Source organism: Electrophorus electricus, chromosome 15 (assembly GCF_041902795.1).
Source record: "Electrophorus electricus isolate QZ-2024a chromosome 15, ASM4190279v1, whole genome shotgun sequence".
Taxonomy (NCBI): domain Eukaryota; kingdom Metazoa; phylum Chordata; class Actinopteri; order Gymnotiformes; family Gymnotidae; genus Electrophorus; species Electrophorus electricus.
The window spans coordinates 10,734,170-10,754,062 of record NC_137511.1 but is presented as its reverse complement, the minus strand read 5'-3'; the positions used below and the strand labels follow the sequence as shown (position 1 = coordinate 10,754,062).

General features: G+C 40.2%; 1 protein-coding gene across 1 annotated transcript in view; it reads left to right on the top strand.

Annotated features, from left to right (window-relative positions):
• si:zfos-911d5.4 (uncharacterized) overlaps window positions 1-7,860 on the top strand; it is a 30,372-nt gene extending 22,512 nt beyond the window's left edge. The window contains exon 7 of the mRNA XM_035533863.2: window positions 5,313-7,860. Coding sequence (XP_035389756.1) covers window positions 5,313-5,480 — 168 coding nt within the window. The 3' untranslated portion in view covers window positions 5,481-7,860. The remainder of the gene's footprint in view (window positions 1-5,312) is intronic.
• The last annotated feature ends 12,033 nt before the right edge of the window (window positions 7,861-19,893 follow it).

The following is a 19,893-nucleotide window of genomic DNA, read 5'->3' as shown; positions in this document are numbered from 1 at the left end:
GAACAATTTTTTGTAAAGTTTGAGACCAAACCTGTCCCAGTCAGACTGGCTTCTTCAGTTGAGTAATGTGGTACCAATATATTATATTACTGTTCTTTTCCTTTTCAAAATGTGAGTGACCTGAGCAGACAGATTGTTCTTGTTTGTTTACTTGGACAGGTAGATAAGTTTGGATAAGAGGACTTTCCCCTACCTACATGATCGTACATAAAATCAAACAAAAAAATGAGAGCAATTTAGGGTTTTTCTTCCCCTTTTTGCCTTCAAAACTCTGGCACATAACACACTTCTGATGTTGATTATTTTGCTGTTATCTTGAATATCTCCTTTATATGCCATCCCTGCCATCATAAACTGTGCTGTTAGCAAATGAAGGTGAACTCCCCTCTTCAGAACAGCACCCCACCCATAAATCTCAGCATGTATTAGGAGACTCTTTGAACTGCATCCATATTTTACCATCACAAGTCTGGTGCTGTGGTCAGGCTGCAGTCCTGATTTCCTGAGGTTTTTGTTGATTGTAGACAAATAGCTGTTGTGTCAGTCTCCTATATTCCCCTTCAACTAATATCCTCCCTCTTGGCTTCCAACAGCCAAGACGTCTGCTGTCTATGCAGTAATGCTCAAGGTGGTATTGTTTCAAGCATGCCAGAATTAATAAAGATTCATTCATTCCAAGGTGTCAGATACCTCTGGAACATGAGATGCAGGCAGGCAGACTGAATGATCCAGCTCTAAACCACAACTGCGCGCGCCCCCTCCCCCCACTCTGTCATTAAAGAATATTAAATGTGTGGTGTAGGACAGAAATGTAGGTTTGAGGTTCTTGCGAGCATTGTGATGGGTATTTTGGTTAGTAGATAAGGGATATGGCATACAGGTGCTGTGAATGAGGCAGGGGCAACATTTTTAAGACTGCTGATATTGTGAAGCAACAAAACCTTTAGAACTGAACGTACATTCTACACATACACACACTCACACAGACACACACAAACCGACACATGCCTCTTCACTATTAAGATGAACACATTCTCTGGCACATAAAGAGAGTAGGAAGACACCCCCTCTCCCAAATGCTTATCTGCCTTTTGATGTGGTGGTAATAAAAGCCTCAGTGGTTGCTCACAATGACCCAGACGGCGGACGAGGGCCAGCGAGCTGAACTCCGACCGCTGCCACCATTAGCAAAACACCTTTGCCAATTTACCCGCTCTCTCATACAAGGGAGAGAAAAAAATCATAATTGAAAAATTGTCTATGGCTATGACAAAAGAAAATCAAGCCATGTGGGGGGAAAAAAGCAGGGTTGCACACTTTAATCCCTGTGTAATGTGCATCAAAAAGCAGAAGTGTTACGATTATTCCTTTGAAACGGAACAGAGTTCAATTATCTGGCCACGCAAATCTCATTAAAGCAGCTATTGTCCAGCACAGTAAAGCAGGAGGAATGGAGTGCTAAGCACACACTTAGTTAAGCTGAAGGGAGGCGAGAGAAATGCGAGTTTAATCTTCACTCCTCTGCTAATATTTAAAGTTATTCTTTCTCTTCCTTGCATAGTGAATGTTCATTCTGCCTCCACAGAATCACTGTATCAGGTATATCATTAGAGGTATACTCTGGTGAATCAAATGTTTCAAGATATTTTTTCAATATAAAAAAGTCATGTTTCTCTTTCATCAAATTTGATTAAGATTCAGAAAGAGGCATGAAACCTAACAGCCTGCTGTGTTTTTAGGCATTCATTCCACATATCCTGAGTTAGAGTTGAATCTTTAATAAGCACATATGCAAGCCTGAGCATTTCCTTCTGATGAGTTGTGCACAGGTGGCCTTCATACTGTGAGGCAGGCAGTGGCCATCCTGGTCAACCTGTGTGCAACAGCTTGGGCTATGAAAGGACAAAGGTGAAAGCCACGGGTGTCTGGAGAGGGCTAGACAGATATCACAAGGTCTCAGTCAGGGTCACAACCTCTTTGGCCTCCAGGGGTCATCTTCAAGCCACTCCCACATTTCTGTACCAGACGTCCTCTCTGTGTCTTTGGGTGGGTATGTAAAAGCTGTAGCTACTGATAGGGTTCCTCTGGTCAATTTGTGTACTCTGCAATCAGGGCAGTGGTAAATCAGTGGTTAAGGTAGTGCACTAGTAATAGAAATAGAAAGTTGTTGGTTCAAGCCCCACCACTGCCAGGGTTCCATGGTTGGGCCCCTGAGCAAGGCTCTTAACCTTCAATTGCTCAAGTTGTACTCAGTCATAATTGTTGCTTTGGATAAAAGCATCAGGTAAATGTCTCCTTATGTATGTCCATCTCCAATGTATAGTCCCTCTGGAAACTTTGTGTACTTCAATGCAATTTTGAATATCAATTTATCTATAGTATGATGTGCAGAACTCATATCTCCAAGATCTCCATCCATTACCACATCTCATTTCTATCTATCTATCTATCTATCTATCTATCTATCTATCTATCTATCTATCTATCTATCTATCTATCTATCTATCTATCTATCTATCTATCTATCTATTTTTTTAATGGGGGGGGGGGGGGTTGTGGTGGTAATAAACCATCTTGTCTGTTTGTATCTGAAAGCCCCACAGGATCTTAGCATGGTCACTTTCCACCACCTTTGGGGATGTATCCCACTTTGACCTTGGAATTCCAGCCCCTACTCTGCACAGATGTTTCTGTATACTGTGCCAGCCACTTGGTTATGGTGTTCCATATACGCTCTGCCTGCCAGTGTCTTGCATCCTGCTGTTATGTGTCTCAGGAATATCTTTGCACAGCCTGCATTTGGGGTCCTGCCTGTCTGGTAGATCCCATCTGTATTCAGACCTTGTTACTCTGCTGCCATAATTAGTGCTTCTGTGCCATCTTTAAACCTAGGTGTACCCCTGGATCTTGGTTGTTTCATCCTGGATAGTGGCTCTGATGCTCACTAGTCCTTGCCCCCCTCCTTCTGTTTAGTGTACAGTCCCAGAGTGCTGGATTTGGGATGAAATCCTCCATGCATTGTGAGGAGTTTCCTTGTCTTGATGTCAGTGGCTTCTATCGCCTCCTTAGGCCAGCTTATTATGCCAGTGGGGTATCTGATGACTGATAGAGCATAGTTTTTGATAGCCCAGATCTTGTTCCTCCCATTCAGCTGACTTCCCAGGACTTGCCTCACTCTTTGTAGGTATTTGGCTATAGCTGCTTTCCTTCTGGCCTCTTCATGATTCCTATTTGCCTGTGGGATTCCAAGGTATTTGTAGCTGCCCTCAACATCTGTTATGTTGCCTTCTGGTTCTACAATCCCCTCTGTTCTACCTGCCTTGTAAACTCCTTGTAAACATCTGACTCCTTGTAAACATCTGACCACACTTATCCAGTCTGAATGAGATTCCGATGTTGTTGCTATTTATCCTGTTGAGATGGATTAGTGAGTTCACTTTTGGCATACAGCTTGGTCATACCATCACTCTTCCTGATGAGTTCACTGAGTCAGTTCAGGCTTATGCAGAAGAGCACCAAGGACAGGTCATCTCCTTGGTAAAGGTCAGGGCATCTGCTTGGTAAATCTTCCGCACTTGATGGTAACTCATGCTATTGGCTTGTAGTTGGGTTGTCTAGGGTTGTCTTCCACAGCCCCACTGAGTTCTTGATGAAGGCTCTTAGAGTCCTGTTATATAGCCTCATGCTTTCCAGGTTGGTCTGTCTGATTCTTATAGTCTCAAGTGACTGTTTTATCTGTTTGAGCCATGTGCCTACTTATCTTAACCTGCCTCTGCCTCATCATTATGGCCATCGGCCGGTAATTGTAATTTCCCCTTTCTTGGGGTCCTTCAGGACCATTCAGGGTGGGTTCTATTTGTAAGGGCCTGGGGCTCTCAAGTTTGTCATACTTCATCCCTTTCTTGGATATCTGCTAGTGTGATGGTTACTGGATCCTGTTCAGGGAGGTTGCTCTGTGTGTGTGTGTGTTTGTGTGTGTGTCAGAGGTCCCAAGTGCTTTTGAAGTTCTAGGAAGTGAAACCAATTTACATTAATTAACTTAAGTTTAATTAATAATGCTTAAGTTAGTAGGTTAGTTAAACTGGTTTCACCTGCTGAAACTTCAGAAGCACTTTGCTTGCACAGCTGATCTTTATACACAAACACACACACACACACACACACACACACACACACACACACACACACACACACACACTCTCTCTCTCTCACACACACACACATTAAAACCATAACCTTAAAAACACCTGCCTAATATTGTCTTGAGGGGTGTTCTTATTATGCAGGGATTATTACCTAATAAAAGTGGTCCAAGAAAGGTGAACAACAACAATGGGTCAAGGGCGTTCCAGGCTCATTGATGCACTTGGGGAGTGAAAGGTTGCCCATATCCTGCAATCCCACAGAAAAGCTACTGTAACACAAATAGCTGAAAGTGTTAATGCTGGCCATGATAGAAACTGATCATTGCCACAAATCAGTTGAAAGCACCTACAATGGGCATGGGCAAGTGAGCACCATTTCCGGACTATAGAGCAATAGAAAAAGTTCGCCTGATCTGATGAATCACATTTTCTTTTACATCATGTGGATAGCCAGTATATGAGCATCGCTTTCCTGGGGAAGAGATGGCACCAGGATTCACTATGGGAAGAAGGCAAGCCAGCAGAGGCTGTGTGATGCTCTAAGCAATGTTCTGATAGGAAACCTTGTTTCCTCATGTGGATGATTCTTTGACACGTATCACCTACCTAAACATAGTTGCATATGTCTTGGTGCCAGATACCATAGGACACCTCCAGAGGTTTTGTGGAGTCTATGCCTAGATCTATTAGAGCTATTTTGGAAGCACAAGTTGAACACACATTAGCTGGTGGTTTTAATGTTTATGGCTGATCAATATATATAAGAGAGAAAGAAAGATAGATAAATAGAAGGAAAGAATAGAATTTTCACACAGTGTTGAGCACTATAAATGGTATGTATTGAAATCCTTTTTTGGTCTAAGACTTTAAGAAATATTTCAATGTTCATTCTATCCTGGTTTTCTTTGCAATAAAATAAGAAGAGAAAATAAATAAACATAATGGAAGAGAGTTTTGAAGTAGAGAGATAATACAGCATAAAGAAAAGCTAATTCTTCAGTAATGTCTTGAAAGAGAACATAGAAATTACATGTAATACTGATTGGTTTGTAATAGTGGTGATTGAGAAAGGTCAGCATATTTGTGCTTGGTATATTGTGTCTGGAAATTCATTCCTGAATGTATTGTTCTTACTGAGTTTCTCTGCTGTTTGTTTCTATTCTGCAGGTGCTGGTGAAGATGTATAAGCGTGGAGCCAAGGGCTGGCTGGGAAAACCACTGTCAGGCACCACCACCATCCCCTCCAACACACATGTGGTGTTTCACATCAGGGGAGAGGACCAAGATGCCAAGATACCTGCCAGCAGCATCCACACCATCACCCTTAGCATCTAGAGATGGAGACAGTGAGAGCAAGAAAGATAGAAACATAACAAGGCTCTGTAGACCATGGGCAGTTTTTACTGCGATTTATGAGTTACTATAATGATTTTTTAGGTAAAAGGATAGACCCTGGGAAAGCAGTCTTATACCATTGGCTCATGCTTTGAAAGCTTGATCTCAGATAAGAGATTGAATGTTAACCAAGTATCCATTTAAAATCACCAGTACAAATGAAATATATTAATGGTTTTTACGATAAAGAATTGACACAAATTAATTCAGGTATTGCCCAGTGAGAACCTACTGTATTGAAAGCAAGATACAATATATATTTACATTTTGAGTGATTAGTATCATAATCTCTTTGTATGTATTTTATAGAAACAGCTTTTGTTTTGTTTTAAATGTTTAAGATGGGTTTGCATATTGCAAAAAATGATGATGATAACAATGATGATAATGATATTCCATATACCTCAGACTGTGAGTGCCTTGCAGCATGTCCATTTGGTTTAGACAAACAGGTTTCCTCTCCATGGCAGTTACGTGTAACAGCAGGTATTTATCATGGTGGTAATTACACACTCTCAACATGTTGCCAACACCAAATCCATTTGTGACCCTCCTCATTGTTATCATACCAAAAGCTCCAGAGCGATGGCGAAAGAAAACAATCTAGGTAACAACTGCAACACAAATGTACTCCTTCAGAGTCCCATTCATACATGATTTATGAGAACCTCATTAGCATGGTTCATTGTATTTTATTTTGAATGACAAGTCTAGTGTTGCTAATTAATTAGCATTTGTGTCACTGAACTGATTTGAGGGGCATTGGATGAATGTGGACTCTGAGGTGAGATGCACAAAAATATTGCCCTGTTGATGCCACTAATGGTTGCAGACCTATGGCCTGTAAATGTGTAAAGAGGTTGGCGAGTTATGGCCTGTGCATGTGTAAGATGTGGTTGATTTCTACTCTGAAAATGACTTTGTTTCAGCACATTGAATGTGTCTTTTTGAAGTGGGATTTTTGGAAATGGCAACTTTATTGAATGTATGGCAAGTAAATTAGATATTTTACTTTTTCAACCCACCCAGTTATGTCCAGAATATTAAAAATGGAGACACATCTTGCATATTGGAGTGTTCAGCAAATGCAGACCATTTAACATATACAGAACATTAAAATGAGAATAGACTGTCACATGCAAAACATCACACAAAACAACAGTATGCTATGCATCATAAACAACGCTATGACAGTACATCATGGACGACAATAAGAACAATCAATAGTAGATATATTAACACGCAAAATGGCAGCCTGAATGTGTTCTCTATTGAGTTATGGACATTTAAATCAAAATTGTCACATTTAACTGAAAAATCTCATTCGAGATTGAATAAATGGTTATTTTCAAATATGCTTAGCTGATATGCTAAGTGATGAGCCAACCTTATTTTTCGTGAAGGCTAAATGTTTTGTCATTGCTACTTGAAGAAAAAGAAATATTTTATCTTGTGTACTGAATAGTGATGTCAAATATCCAGAGAAATAAGACAAACATCAGCACTTGCAGCCACATCTTGGATGTTTGTGGCTTTGCCTTGTTTGCAACAATCCCACGGTGAAAGAAAATTAGAAAAGATATAGAAACTGTATTCTGTTGAGATGGTCAGAAATGGCTGTAAGTCTGAGTGAGTGGTTGTGATTTATTTTGGTCACAGGCTTTTATATACTTTTATACCGGTTGAATACAGTTGAATAAGGGCAGGTGAAAAATTATATTGTCATTTATAGTTGTGTGAATTTTAACTTTTATTTCTGAAAGTGCTAATTGTGCCTGTTTTTTTTGTTTTTGCCTTGGTCCTTGAAACCTTTAATCCAATTCACCATGTTGAACAGAAAGACCTCTGAATTGGTATTCACTTAGAAATATTCTGAGATTTTATTTTTATGCAGTTAAATTAATCTAAATGTTTTTAATATAAAATTTTATATAATATTCGCGATAAATTATGGATATAATGAATGGCATGCTTCCCTGATATTTCCTAGCCTTAAAGCAGCTTTTCAATTGCTCTAATTCCTCTTTGGCTGTTTTGAACAGGCTCCTTTAGCCTGGTTTGCCATTGATATACTACTAAGCATTTGCATTTGGAAGATTTGTGTACCTGTATTATTGTATTTTATGGAAATGTTTAATAATGTATTATTCTATTTATAAGATAGTATTTTTTAAAACTAAAATATGCAAAATGACAGCATAACCTATGTGTAGAAAGGCAATGGTGTGTGTGTGTGTTGGTGACCTCAATGCAGCTTTCCTTTCTAATCTCCTGCATTATCAGAATAAAAAATGCAAAAATGTTTTGCTGTTCATGAAAAGCATTTGCGATCAATTTGCATTATACAAATTTGTACTTTTATTGCCATAACACACATGACTAAATTTATGAAGGGCATCTTCCATTCCAGAGGACTCCTATCTATAAATGCTCAGCATGTTTTATGAGGATGATCTGAAAGCATGTCTATGCATTGTGCGAGGAGAGGAATTTAGCCTGTCCATCAGCAGGGTCTTTGGTCTTGGGTAGCATGCATGGTGTCTGGGGCTTGACAAGCAGGGGAGGGGAAAGCACGGCTGGAACTCTGGTTGGGTGAGCTCAGGGACAAAGGCGACTCTGTGGGGTCATGCTGGAGGGTGGTGCTGGGGGGAGGCAGTATGGATGATGCGTCACCTGAGATCAGACCTGAACGCAACACAGCAAGCAAAGCTGCAACCTGATCCAGGACAGAATTCCACAGGGTGGAGTTTGGCTCAAGACTGGCTCTGTTCAGAGGGGGAAGTTGGACAGGATATTGAGCTGAAATAGGGTCATCAACATCCTGCCACACCCCCTGGTCAACCCTCCTCCTCTCCACGTCTGCTATCTCAGGCGTGACTCCTGATGCATGCTGAAGGAATTTCAAATTTACAGTGTCTTTTTCCCAGCATATCTGTATTTACTTGACCCATACTGTAATGCATATACAGGTTCATTTATTAATTTAAATATGCTAGGGATCATGAAGTGTGTTTGATAACACTAACGTACTCAAGTGACATGGGAAACATCCAGGTGAGAAAGGATCTCATACCTCCCACTTCCTCTCAAAATCAATGACTCCTTTATGACCTTTTCGTAACCTTGGGAGCATGACCCTGACCTGGTGTGGGGTGAATGATCACTCTCGGCTGCTCTCCAGAGCAAAGGTCAGAAGTCACCGCCTTGACCCTACCAGCAATAGGCACTTGAACCATGGTCACGACACTGGACAGAAGGGATGCACTCTTTGTCTTTGGAGTTTCTTCGAACACCATATGTAAAGGAAGCTTTTGACTGGTCACAGGACACGGGTTATTTTAGTGTTCACGATAGTCAGCAGGTAACCCGCTGCCTGTGCATATGCCCATAAGTGATATCATAGACACTGGTTCTGTTCCAGGTCATGACCTTTCAAACATGGTAAAAGTTGGTCAGTTTGGCAGATGCAACAGGTCCACAAGACTGCAGGTACCTTGGGGAAGATCTAAATATGTCACTGATTGACATTTTTTAGCATACATGTTTTTATAATATTTCACAAGCCAGCATATTCTAACCTGTTAGAATAGTATTTTGTTATGATTTAATTTAAAGCCTTTTTGGCTTGATCTTCTCTTTGTATTCAATTGTAAAGTGATAAGTTATATGATGGGTTTGTGTGTTGAAATTGGCTCAGTAATAGCTGGTAATCTGAGAGCATCACCAACCTCTTTAAAATTCTGTTTAAAGCTCTGGGACTGGCTTGAACAACAGACACATTCACACAAATGGTATTACAGAATTACAGAATGGGATGATTTCACAACAAATAACACAGTGTTCACAGTGGGTGTGTACAGAAGCAAATTATGTATCTGCTGTAAATGTTCTTTTAACCCCCAATGGATTGCAGTGAAAATGGGATGCCATTTTGAAATACATTGGTACTTTTAAAAATATATATACATTTAATGACAAATATACATTAATTAAGATCAGACTTGTGCTCATGACGTCTGCATTAGATTATTTGTAGTGCATCAACTACACTCAAAGGCTGAGGTACATATAGCAAAAGTGAAAGACATTTCTCAGAGTTAAAACAAATATTGGTTAATCAACGATCAGTCATCTCACATTTCCACCAACCTGCACCATCAGTGAGACATCAGAGAGTAAGCAGCAGAGCACTTGGGCTCATCGACACGATGACTACCCAACTCTCTTCTAGCTAAATGGATTTATTAAAAGGTTAAGGGGAGTGATGGGCTAAGTAATGCATGATTACAATAGACTTCCCTTTCAAAGAGAAACATCTTTTACTATATTTTCCTTGCTCATTGGAAGGCTATTGTGGGGAAATGCGGTGGTTTTGGCAGCCTCTTGTAAGGAGCTTTTTACACCTTCTTCTGATCCATCTAGCACTGGCTTGAAGAAAGATGATGAGCCTTTCTCCTCCAGGCACTCCTGTCCATCCACTCCACACCACTGCCATTTCATTACAGGCAACAAAACATTCAGAGGAGGCTTTTAGATACAGATGTGACTAAATTTTGCCTCCCCTCCACCTCTTCTCTCACTCTCTTTTGGAGGTCAGCTATTGTGTGAAGGAAATGGCTGAACTTGTTTACTTGTTTAGAAGCCTTATCCAGGAACGAATGATTAAAGGAGCTGAGCTTTCATTCTTTTTTTGCACACGTTTACAAAGAAGAGAAAAGGACAGAATATGGTTAATACTGCATTAAAAAGAGGCTCCAGAATAGCAGAGCGTGAAGGAGAGAATGAGTAAAAAGAGACCAGGAGCTAAGGGAAGAATAGCTGGCCCTCAAAGCTCTATTAAAAGCATCAAACTTGTTAAAACCTTTGGAGGACAAGAGGCAGGAAATCAGCCTGTGAAATGAAGCCACTCTGCCAATTATTGGAGTGAATGAGTCCTACTGTTCAGACCCTTTGTGTTCCTCACCACCAGCCTCTCTCTCTCTCTCTCTCTCTCTCTCTCTCTCTCTCTCTCTCTCTCTCTCTCTCTCTCTCTCTCTTTCACTCTCATTCTTTCTTGCTCTCTCTTTTACCCGTCTGTCTCTCTCTCTTTCACACTCTTACACTCTGGTCTCCCTTCCCATCTCTTGCTCTTTTTCATTCTTTCTCTCTCTCTCCCTCTTGCTCCGTCTCTCTCTCGAGGATGGTGCATTAGTGAGCAGTAGAGAGCCGGGTGGGGGTGCTCAGGGGTCGTTTATGAAGCTCATTTTGTGCCTGTTGTTGAAAGCCCCTTTCATGGTCCTATTCACCAGGACAGGGGCAGCCTTCAAATGTCTCCCTCTCTACCTCTGCCAACCCCACTCTTCCTCTTTTTTTGCTTTTCCCCCCACTTTATTTGTGATTTCATTTTTTGATCACATTCTTTTCATTGTAGTTCATGAAGAGGGAGTCGTTAATTTGAAGCAACATGTCACAAAGCAGTCACTGGACCTGTATGAACGCACTACTCTGAGATTATCAGCCTGGTAAACAGGTCAAGCAACTAACAAGTGTAGCCTCCTCTGTGGAGGAGGTCAATTTTCTTGTCTACATCATGTTCCTTATTTTAAAAGAATAAATTATAAAATAAATTAAGAGTAAACTTAGATTTGGTGTGGTAAGCACCTAGCTTGTTGAGACTCTATTCCTAAACTAAGCAAAGAAAGCGCATTAATATTTTTGGGAATGGGACTTTTTTGGTGTGAGTGCCCCTGATAAGACCTTGATAAGACCTTGATATCCTGTACTTGTTTCACACACCAGTCCTGGCTCAAATGCATGTGCATTGTAAAGTACTATTGAGCTGCATGCCAAAAGTATATATTTATTATTTTGCCTACAGTGTTTAGAGTTTTGGACATAACCTTCACCTTTTCCAGACATTTGTACAAAAAAATCCCCAGCAAAAAAACATTAAGTCAAGCAGCCAACATCCATCTTTCTAGCAGCTTCATTAGTTACTGACTTGCACTATGGAATGGTTTGATGTTTTGGAATGTGACATGCTGTATGGATGTATGGAGATCAATACCTAAACAGCAGCTGGGGTTCACACACTGCACTTCTGGCCCCACTGGCCAGCAGACACACACTCCCGCCTGTCACACACCACCCAACAAATGCCACCGCCCAAGGCTAGGTCCCTCAGTAATAACAGAGAGCACTAGGTAATAAATTAAGCCCCTTGCTCTGTCTATGGGTCAGGCATCTGAGTATTGCCCATTCTGAGTGAATAAAATGCTAGATAAGTGTGCTGATCTCTAGAACTGAAACAGATCTGTATCCAGATCAATGAAACAGCATGCTGTGATCTCAGAACTGCTCTTTAATGGGGACCGGGGCAGATCACTGGGCTCACCTGATTCATCATAACCAGTAATTTCTGCCATTTTTCATCTGATCATGATTTTAGTTTATTGATCCAGGCCAGTTAATTTTTGAATACCCTGTATAATGTTATTGGAATTGCATTTGATGGGTGTTTTCAATGTGATGCATATAGGTAAGCTTAAAATCAACAACATTCTTTTTGTGTGAAAAGCATTAGGTCAGAAGTCAACCATTTCATCAGTCTGACCGTTGACATTGGGAGTAAATTGTACTTTCATCATTAAAATGTTTGTGGATAAATGTCTTTCATTCATCTTCTGAAAGTAAAAATGTAATTGGGATTTGTTAATTAGTTCAAATCAGAAGGTAGAATTAATGAGTGAAATTAACTGAGTTATATAAACAGTAATAGCAGGACTTTTACTTTTTGGGCCTTAACAAAATTACCTCTGCTTGTGGGTTTTAATGTTGCAGTTTCATGCAAGTTCATGTTTTAGTCATATAATTTTCATGTAAAAGTGAGTGAGGACAACAGGAAAACAAGGAATTTTGTGTTCAGTTCAGTGTGAGAGGAAGTGTTTTGTTTCTTTCTGTAGCAGTGTTTCTAAGTCCCAGCCCAGGGAATGTGAATATACTGCTATTCTTTGTGGTTTCCCTGCTTTGATGCAATCACTGATTACTTTTCTTTTCTCTGGGCGTGCCATTTATTTATTGAGGTAAGGTTGACATAAATATGAGATTAAAGAATTTTTGTCAGAAAAGTATTTTACATCAGGTGCCTCTGAGTAATGACTTATGTAGATAAAGTAAATAGAGTGAAATTTTATGTAGATCTGCACACTCCCTCCCTGATTCTGCATGTATGACGTGTCAATCACAGAATGTGCATGGTATTGCCCTGCTGACAATCCAAAAACTCTGCAAGAGTCACATGATCAAAACACACACCTGATGACAGGTGAATGATTAGATTCAGTGCCTGTTTTCAGATAAGATTTCTATTGGGAGCATGAGGAGAAGCAAGAAGCCCAGAAAATTTAATTATCTCAAAGATATCATGCATTCTCTCTTGGAATGTTATGACCCTGTTGGGTGAGTAAAAGAATATCAGTGTTGTGAAAGAGGATACAGATTCTGAGATCTCCAAGAAATGCTTCACATATATGAAGTGCAGTTTGGTATATTTGCTCAAGGTTACAAAAATGTACTTCAAGGGTCATGTATCCTTTGAGCTATGGTAAGTGGGTATTACTGTGAATTAAGTGAATTTCAGATTTTTGTTGTTTTGTCTTGAAACAAGTGAAATTGTGTGCATGTATAGTTCACAATGTGCTTTTGGGCTAACGCTTCCTAACCATCTCATGATGCAGCAGTGCATTATGGGTGCTATTATTGCTGAGATTGCTTAGTGGCATGTTAGTGCCACTCCATCTTGGTTGAAAGGAGTTCTTTCAGAGGTCTGTATCTTGTGTGGTGGTGTTTTCCTTCACATTAGGAACTTGTTCTAACATAGATTTCAAAAAGAAGAAGCACTAGCTATATAATTCATAAGTGGTGATGTGTAGAAGGCCCATATCTGCCCAGCATCCCAAGAGCCAGGCTAATTGCCAAGAAGATGGAGTGGGAGAGAGAAAAGGACCATAATTAGAGCTTATCACCATCAGAATAATATATATAATGATAGACTGTACCATTAAGGGGATTTTAACATCTGCAGTTTAACGTCCTCTTTGAGTTCTGATATATGATGAATGCATAATGTGATATTTCACTGTAGATTTTACATTATTTTATTTAAAATCCTAAAAACAACAGTTTTTGGTGTTTTCTTTTTTGTATCAGGTCTTGAACCTCAGGGTGGAACATGTATAGATATGTGTAGCTGGTGTTTTGAGTGGTGAAAGCAAACCTGTAGTAGCCTGTCTGTTTTGTAGAACTGGCAAATCTCTTTTTAATGAATATAGTGTCACTCTTGTTGATACAAGCTGGAAAGGTTTTTCCTGTTAGGAAATCCATCGCAGTGTATGAGCTTGGCAAAAATATTGGCTTTATCAGGTCTTCATAAATGGGTCAGGTGAAGCTCCATGGCTGATTTTTTCATTTTCAGACGGGAAAGGAACAGCCAGGAAGGAACAGATCAAGAAAGTAGGACAGGCCATTTTTTCTACCTCAGACTGCAATACAATCAGAAAGTAAATCGTGAGAACTGCTCCGAGGTACTGGGCCTTGCAATGTCACTTTAGAACTATGAGGTCATCCTCTTCTCCTTCAGATCCTACAAAAGGAGCCGGAATGTTTCTTCATGTTCCACAGAAAGGTTCCATGAGATCATTTCTGTCCTGACCTAAAAAGTGTTAAAAATCTCACGCGTGCCACAAGCCATGCAGAAAAGCAAAAGAGAAATGGAGGGGGATTTCTGTTTTAAGATATCGAAGGGCAAGGGTGGAGGTGATATACAAAAAGACCTCAAAGGAAAACAACAAAAGGATGGAAACAATCCAGGTCTTTTAATGTGTGGGTTTTCTGTACATAAAGGGTTATGTTTATCCAACATCTTCAGATACCAGTACTGATCCTTGGAAATAGTCATATGGTTATGAAGTACCTGGTCTTAGATCAGAACTCTAAAATGATTGATAAATGAGAGCGGCTAACATTATGCTATGGAGCTGTCCAGTACCAAAACATCTTTTTAGAGGACAATTCAAACTGACTTTGTCATTAAGCTAATCACTGTGGCTTGTGGCTGGTGCTGATTAGCCTGTGTGCTATTAACTGTAAACAAGCACCTGCTCCATATTGACATACAATAATTCCTTTTTTTTTTCTTTTCAATTTTTGAAGTTTTTTTCACAAATACAATCCAGAGGCAGCTTGTCCTGGGTCAGTCCTCTGGTATTCTTGATGTTGCCAATACCAGATTCACGGCTGTGGATGTGCATGAGTACATAAAAGAGGTTCTGGATGCGTCTGGGAGGGGATTTACCAATAGGGGCCTCATAATTCAGCAGGTAATTGATATGAGGTCTCAGTTCTGAGCTTGCCTGCAGCCACGAACTGGAGTAACCTGAGGAGCATTAGTTCTGCTAAGCTAACCATGAAAGCTAATTGCAGGAAGGACAACCTGCAGCCCTTGCCCTGTGGTCATGAACCCATTGAATTAACACTGGGGAGTTTCATAGCTGCAGACGGCGCACAAAAGTGGCTTGTCCTGAAAGGGCTGCAATTTGACTACAGTTTAAAAGAGGATAACAAACGAATGTTTTACCAAGTCCCCAGTGGTGAGCCCCCACCGCCACCCCACCCACCCCTCTGTGTACCTCGACATCTGATGACCGTACATAGAAACTGCTTGCCATTCAGCAGCTTCACCTGAATCGTCCACACAATGTGTAGTTATATAGTCTTCAATCTGAATTAGTGATCTCAAGCGGTGCAGGAATCGCCCGCGGTGCCTCTCAGGTATCCTGACAGGTGTTTCCCAGGGGAGGAGTGCATTAGGTAAACTCCGCAGGACAGAATCGGAGTCTCACTGCTTCTCGTCTTGTGGTTTTTGCCTCTTAAATAGTGATAATGAACCATTTGAGCTGTCAAAGGTGTTCTGGGCGATTGATGCCACCTGGCAGGTTTTACTGTACTGTGCCGGTGGGATGTTCTCAGAAGACCCCACCCTTGTCATTTACAGCCATTTAAAGGATCAGTCAGGAAGCCAGAAGGCAGCCATCTTTTGAATGTTTTGTGAACTTACTCTCACAAGCTCCACAGACATTTTTGCAAATTAAGTCAAACAAGTGGTGTATTTTACAGCCAGATGTGTTTGGACAGATTCTGTGAAAGCATATAGATCCTTTGGCTTACTTGTGTGTACAGTAGTAGTTATTCCTCAGAACATCTTTCCTAACATAACTGGACATTTCATAATATGAATGGAAGCTAATTAACAGAGACTTCTGCAGGTCTCCCCAAGGTTACTGGGCCGTGGCTCCTTGCCTCAGGACTGTGACTCCTGACCTATCCTCACCTGATCTCTCCTGACCTTTGACATTGAGGAGTTCCAGGTCGCGAGAATTTGTTCATCGTCCTGTCTTTCTTAATTTCTAACTTCTCCTGAGGCTACACTCACACTGACTCATGCTGACACACCTCCCCAGTCACTGACCAATCAAATTACCAGTGTTGCAAAGACTCCATCTCTGAATGGCTGCCTTGCTGCCTTCTCACAATCTCTGCTGTGTTTGATCAGTGGCCCCTGCACTGATGGCTTAACCCTCCCCCGACCCTTTTTTTTTTTTTCTTTTGGCTGTGAATTCGATAGTGTTGCTCTCCTAATTGGTAACTGTGTGTGGGGTTAAGGTGCACGTAACATGTGTATCTGTCTCTTTAAGGTGGCAGTTGTTTCCCTCCCTCTCCTCTCTCTAACAGCATTGCAGCAGCACACCTGAGCGTCACCTGGCACTTTCTCATCTGTGAGGAAGGTGAGAGTGTGATTGATTAGGTTCTTGGAATGATCCATTTGCTGCCCACTGTATGACCACAGGACGAGACCTTTTATATGCTGAGACATTTTGTATAAACAATAATAAAATGCACATTAATTTTTTTTTTAAGTTTGTTTCCATTGAACTAATGCTAGTATGAACTTGAGCAGCTGAAAGTGCTTTGTGATAAATAAAAATGTGGTAAATAAAAAATTTTAGAATAAAGGCACAAGAAGAACTTTTCATTTGTCACAAAAACAATGTTCTTTACATAAGAGATTAAATGTGTACTATACAATGAAGAAAATTAATAAAATAACACAAAGTGTAACAAATTAAAGGCCCAGTACCCAGTGTATAGGTCAGTCGAAACAAGTTTATTTAAAACTGGATTTGTGTTCCTAATTTTGCCTGGAACAACTATTTCAGACTTTTAAAACCTATGTATGACAAGAACTTACACTAACTGAGTTGCAGGTGATTCTTGGAATTAACAGTAGGCATGCTTCAAATGAGCAAAGTGTTCAGGGTGGTCTATAATGCTTTGATAGACTAACGGGCCAATTAAAGAATGAAGAACACACTATAATGAATTAACAAATAAGTAAAGAAATAAACACTACTACATGACGTGGGTAGGAATCCTGCAATGACCTCTGTCCAAGGTATCCCCACTGAGCCCCATCATCCCTCTGAGCTGGCTGATGTATTTACTGCAGGTGTGAGGCCGGAGTGTAGAAGCTCTCCTGCCCCCACCTGCATTCCCCCTGGCCTCCCTGGGCTCAGGTGGATGTGGCCAGCAGGACCCACAGCCTCAGGGCTAGCCACCTAATTATTCTCTAATGTGTCCACTGCTCTTTTGAAGAGGTGTTGTTTCGCTGGCTAAATCCCTTTAAAAGCAGCTGCATGGGGCCAGGGGGGCTACAGGGTCTGGGTGTGGGAGGGGTGCTCCAGTTACCCTCATCATCCCTGATAAGTAGACTACTGGGGAATTTTAGTTGTGTGTGTATATTCTACATAGATGTGTGAAAGAGGGAAAATGTTTACTTGGGGCCTGTATTACTAAGGCATCAATTGAGCTGGAATTTTGCTTTAGAGAATGTGTTTTAGGGTTTAAGACCACCACAGGCAAGGGAGCATCTTTAGATCTAGATAAATTCTGGATCTTCTACTATAAACATCTCTATAAATGCACTCTTCTTTGCCTAAATGGTTTTCGCAACAAATCCTTCAAGCATTACTTTGTCTTCCTTAATAATGTAGTTATGCTTTGCAATCAAAAGTAAGCAATTACAAAAAACCTTTTAGAAGTGTACACCTCCACACAGTTGTTCTGGAGTATTTACTGAGGTATGAGTTAAAGAGGTCTACGACTGTTAAATTCTTAATCCTCCTAATTACATGGTGTGTGTGTGTGTGTGTGTGTGTGTTTTGAGTGCCCACATGCCATAAGGAAAACAAACTGCTGTCAAGAACAAGAGCAAATGTTCAGTCAAGAACTTTACCTAGTCAGAGAATTAGCAAAGCACCTTACTCCAGGACCGCTGTTTCCAGATCAGCCCAGCTCTTTGACAATTGCTGTCGGAGACTTGCATGTGCTGCAGGAAAACTCACTACTGATCGGTAATTTACAGTATCTGTGATTCTTTATAAATGCAGCCAAGAGCAGAGTTGCTAGAATGTAAAGGGGCTTTTAATGATTCAGGGGAACCAGAGATTAAGATTATAGATGACATATATAGATGCCAGGATCTAGCCTGCCCCTAAACAAGAGTCAAGATGTGTGATGTATTCAAAAATACCGTCTTCGTTCAGGTTTTAGCAAGCAATATTACTAAGTGAGCAACACTATAAATAGGTATGTTTGGTTGAAATTCAGTTACAATGACAACTTTTTGTGCAGATTAATCTAGTCCTTTAGAACTTCTATTACAGTCATGTCAATGAATGATATAGTTTTACTTGTCATCTGAACTTTAGTGGATGATCACTCAAACAATAGCAGTCAGTAGTTTTGAATGTCTTAAGGCAATTGCAGTAATCAGTATTGTTAGACTACCTGGCCATTTGCTACAAGTCTCCAGCAGAATACATTAGATTCAAACTGAATTTAGAGGAATTGAGCATTCTGCACTTAAAATATAACTTATAAGGGTTATTCTAGTTGCCTTAAAAGTTTGAGTTAACAGTGTAAAAGAGTTTATTGTTTACTTAATATTTGATTCAGTGAACTAAAGATTTTAGTAGCCATTTTTTGACTTTTTTTTTTTTTTGACAAATCAAAAAAACTTGACAATATTTTTCCAATTCAGCACTGATAAATGTCATTTGATGCAGCATTACATTTCTGTGGGTTTTAAGTCACAGTGTCTACAGCAGCTCAGGATTAAATTCTGGTTTGGGAGTAAAACCAATTTTTCCACAATTTAGTATAGCTTTTGTTCAGGTAAATGTCCTGTATTGATATCATGCAACTCTGCAAAGCCCTGATATGTTATCGATGAGTTACATATACACAAAACTGTACACATGATTAAAAAAAAACCCCCAGAGTTTTGCTTTTCTTGTTCTAGGTTTAAGATATTCTCATTTTCAGGGTCACACATCCATGCTCTCAAGCTTCTCTTTATCTTGCTCTTTCTCCCCAGCCATAGTTAATATATTAAGATTTTCCCATTTACTTCAGCGTTTCAGTAACAGCTCTGGCAATTCAGAGATTTTCAGCTCTTCTGCTGGCTACAGCTATTCACCATGCACTAGTCGACAGCAAAACCATTTCTTGTGAGAACAGTTCTAATGTATCTGGCAGCAGGAGGCCTGCAAAATTACTTTTTTTTTTTTTTTCTGCCACAGGTACAACAGGCTTAATGACCAGGGGGAGGTGGGGTGCACACCTACCAATTGTTGCACCCAGCCAAGGAACTCAATTTTCTAATTTAGCAAAGGCAAAGATTAGAGGAAACAAGGCAATTTAGTGCAGTCTGGAGCGAGTCGATTCTCTTCTCCCTCTCTCCAGCTTAGGGAGGTAATTATGGCTAAAATGAATGCCATTTCATATTAAGCTGAAGCCATAACAAAACGAGAAAGACAGAGTCATTACTAGTAATCAGGGGAATTAGTAACATCATTTAACCAAACACACAAATAATTTCCAGGATATTGAAGAAGCGGTCTGCTCTTCAACAGAAGCCATTAGAAAGAAGCACACTCTTTAATTTAATAATTACAGTCTTTATCTGCTGTCACTAGGGGCTGGGAAATGGATGTGTGCATGTGGGGAGGGGGTCCGGGAAAAACACTTTGGCTGACATTCTCTGACATTTAATGTGGACAGACTGTAGTGACGTGTTTACTGTATTTTTGGAAAAAATAAAACTGGCCTCACTTAAGCAAACATTTGTGCTCTTTTGTTTATTTACATTAGTATGGTACCAATTTATGACTGTTTTCTGAAAAGTATTTACATATGATCAGAATCCATGTGGTGAGTCTTTAAGAATAAGATCTTGATCTGCAACTCTTGCATCAGC